The 359-nt window shown below is 60.7% G+C and overlaps 1 protein-coding gene across 1 annotated transcript in view; it reads left to right on the top strand.

Moving 5' to 3' along the window:
• ATP8B3 (ATPase phospholipid transporting 8B3) overlaps positions 1 to 359 on the top strand; it is a 24,526-nt gene that overhangs the window by 11,385 nt on the left and 12,782 nt on the right. The window contains exon 16 of the mRNA XM_014585494.1: positions 47 to 159. Coding sequence (XP_014440980.1) covers positions 47 to 159 — 113 coding nt within the window. The remainder of the gene's footprint in view (positions 1 to 46; positions 160 to 359) is intronic.

The raw sequence follows: 359 nt of genomic DNA, 5'->3' as shown, positions 1-359 counted from the left end.
GGGGCATGACGAGCGCGTGGGCAGCCAGCCCTCTCTCCCCACGCAGTGCGGACGCCCGAGGGCTCCATCTGCCTCTACACGAAGGGCGCCGACACGGTCATCCTGGAGCGGTTGCAGAAGAGAGGGGCGGTGGAGCACACCACCGAGGAGGCCCTGGCCGTGAGTCCTTGCAGGGGAGGCTGGTGTGTGCATGTGCGTGCTGCGGCATCCGCATCATTTTATTTATTATTATTTTTCACTTTGACCAAAGAGAGAGAAAGGGAAAGTGAGAAAGGGAGCTGCCAGGTCCGGGACTGGGACAGCCTCAGCCTTGTGGTCGTCTGGTTTCTTAACCACCACGCCACCCCTCGGCCCCTTTT

This window comes from Tupaia chinensis, unplaced genomic scaffold (assembly GCF_000334495.1).
Source record: "Tupaia chinensis unplaced genomic scaffold, TupChi_1.0 Scaffold149964_2, whole genome shotgun sequence".
Lineage (NCBI taxonomy): Eukaryota > Metazoa > Chordata > Mammalia > Scandentia > Tupaiidae > Tupaia > Tupaia belangeri.
Note: the sequence above shows the minus strand (reverse complement) of the source record. Positions and strands in the feature narration are given on the sequence as shown.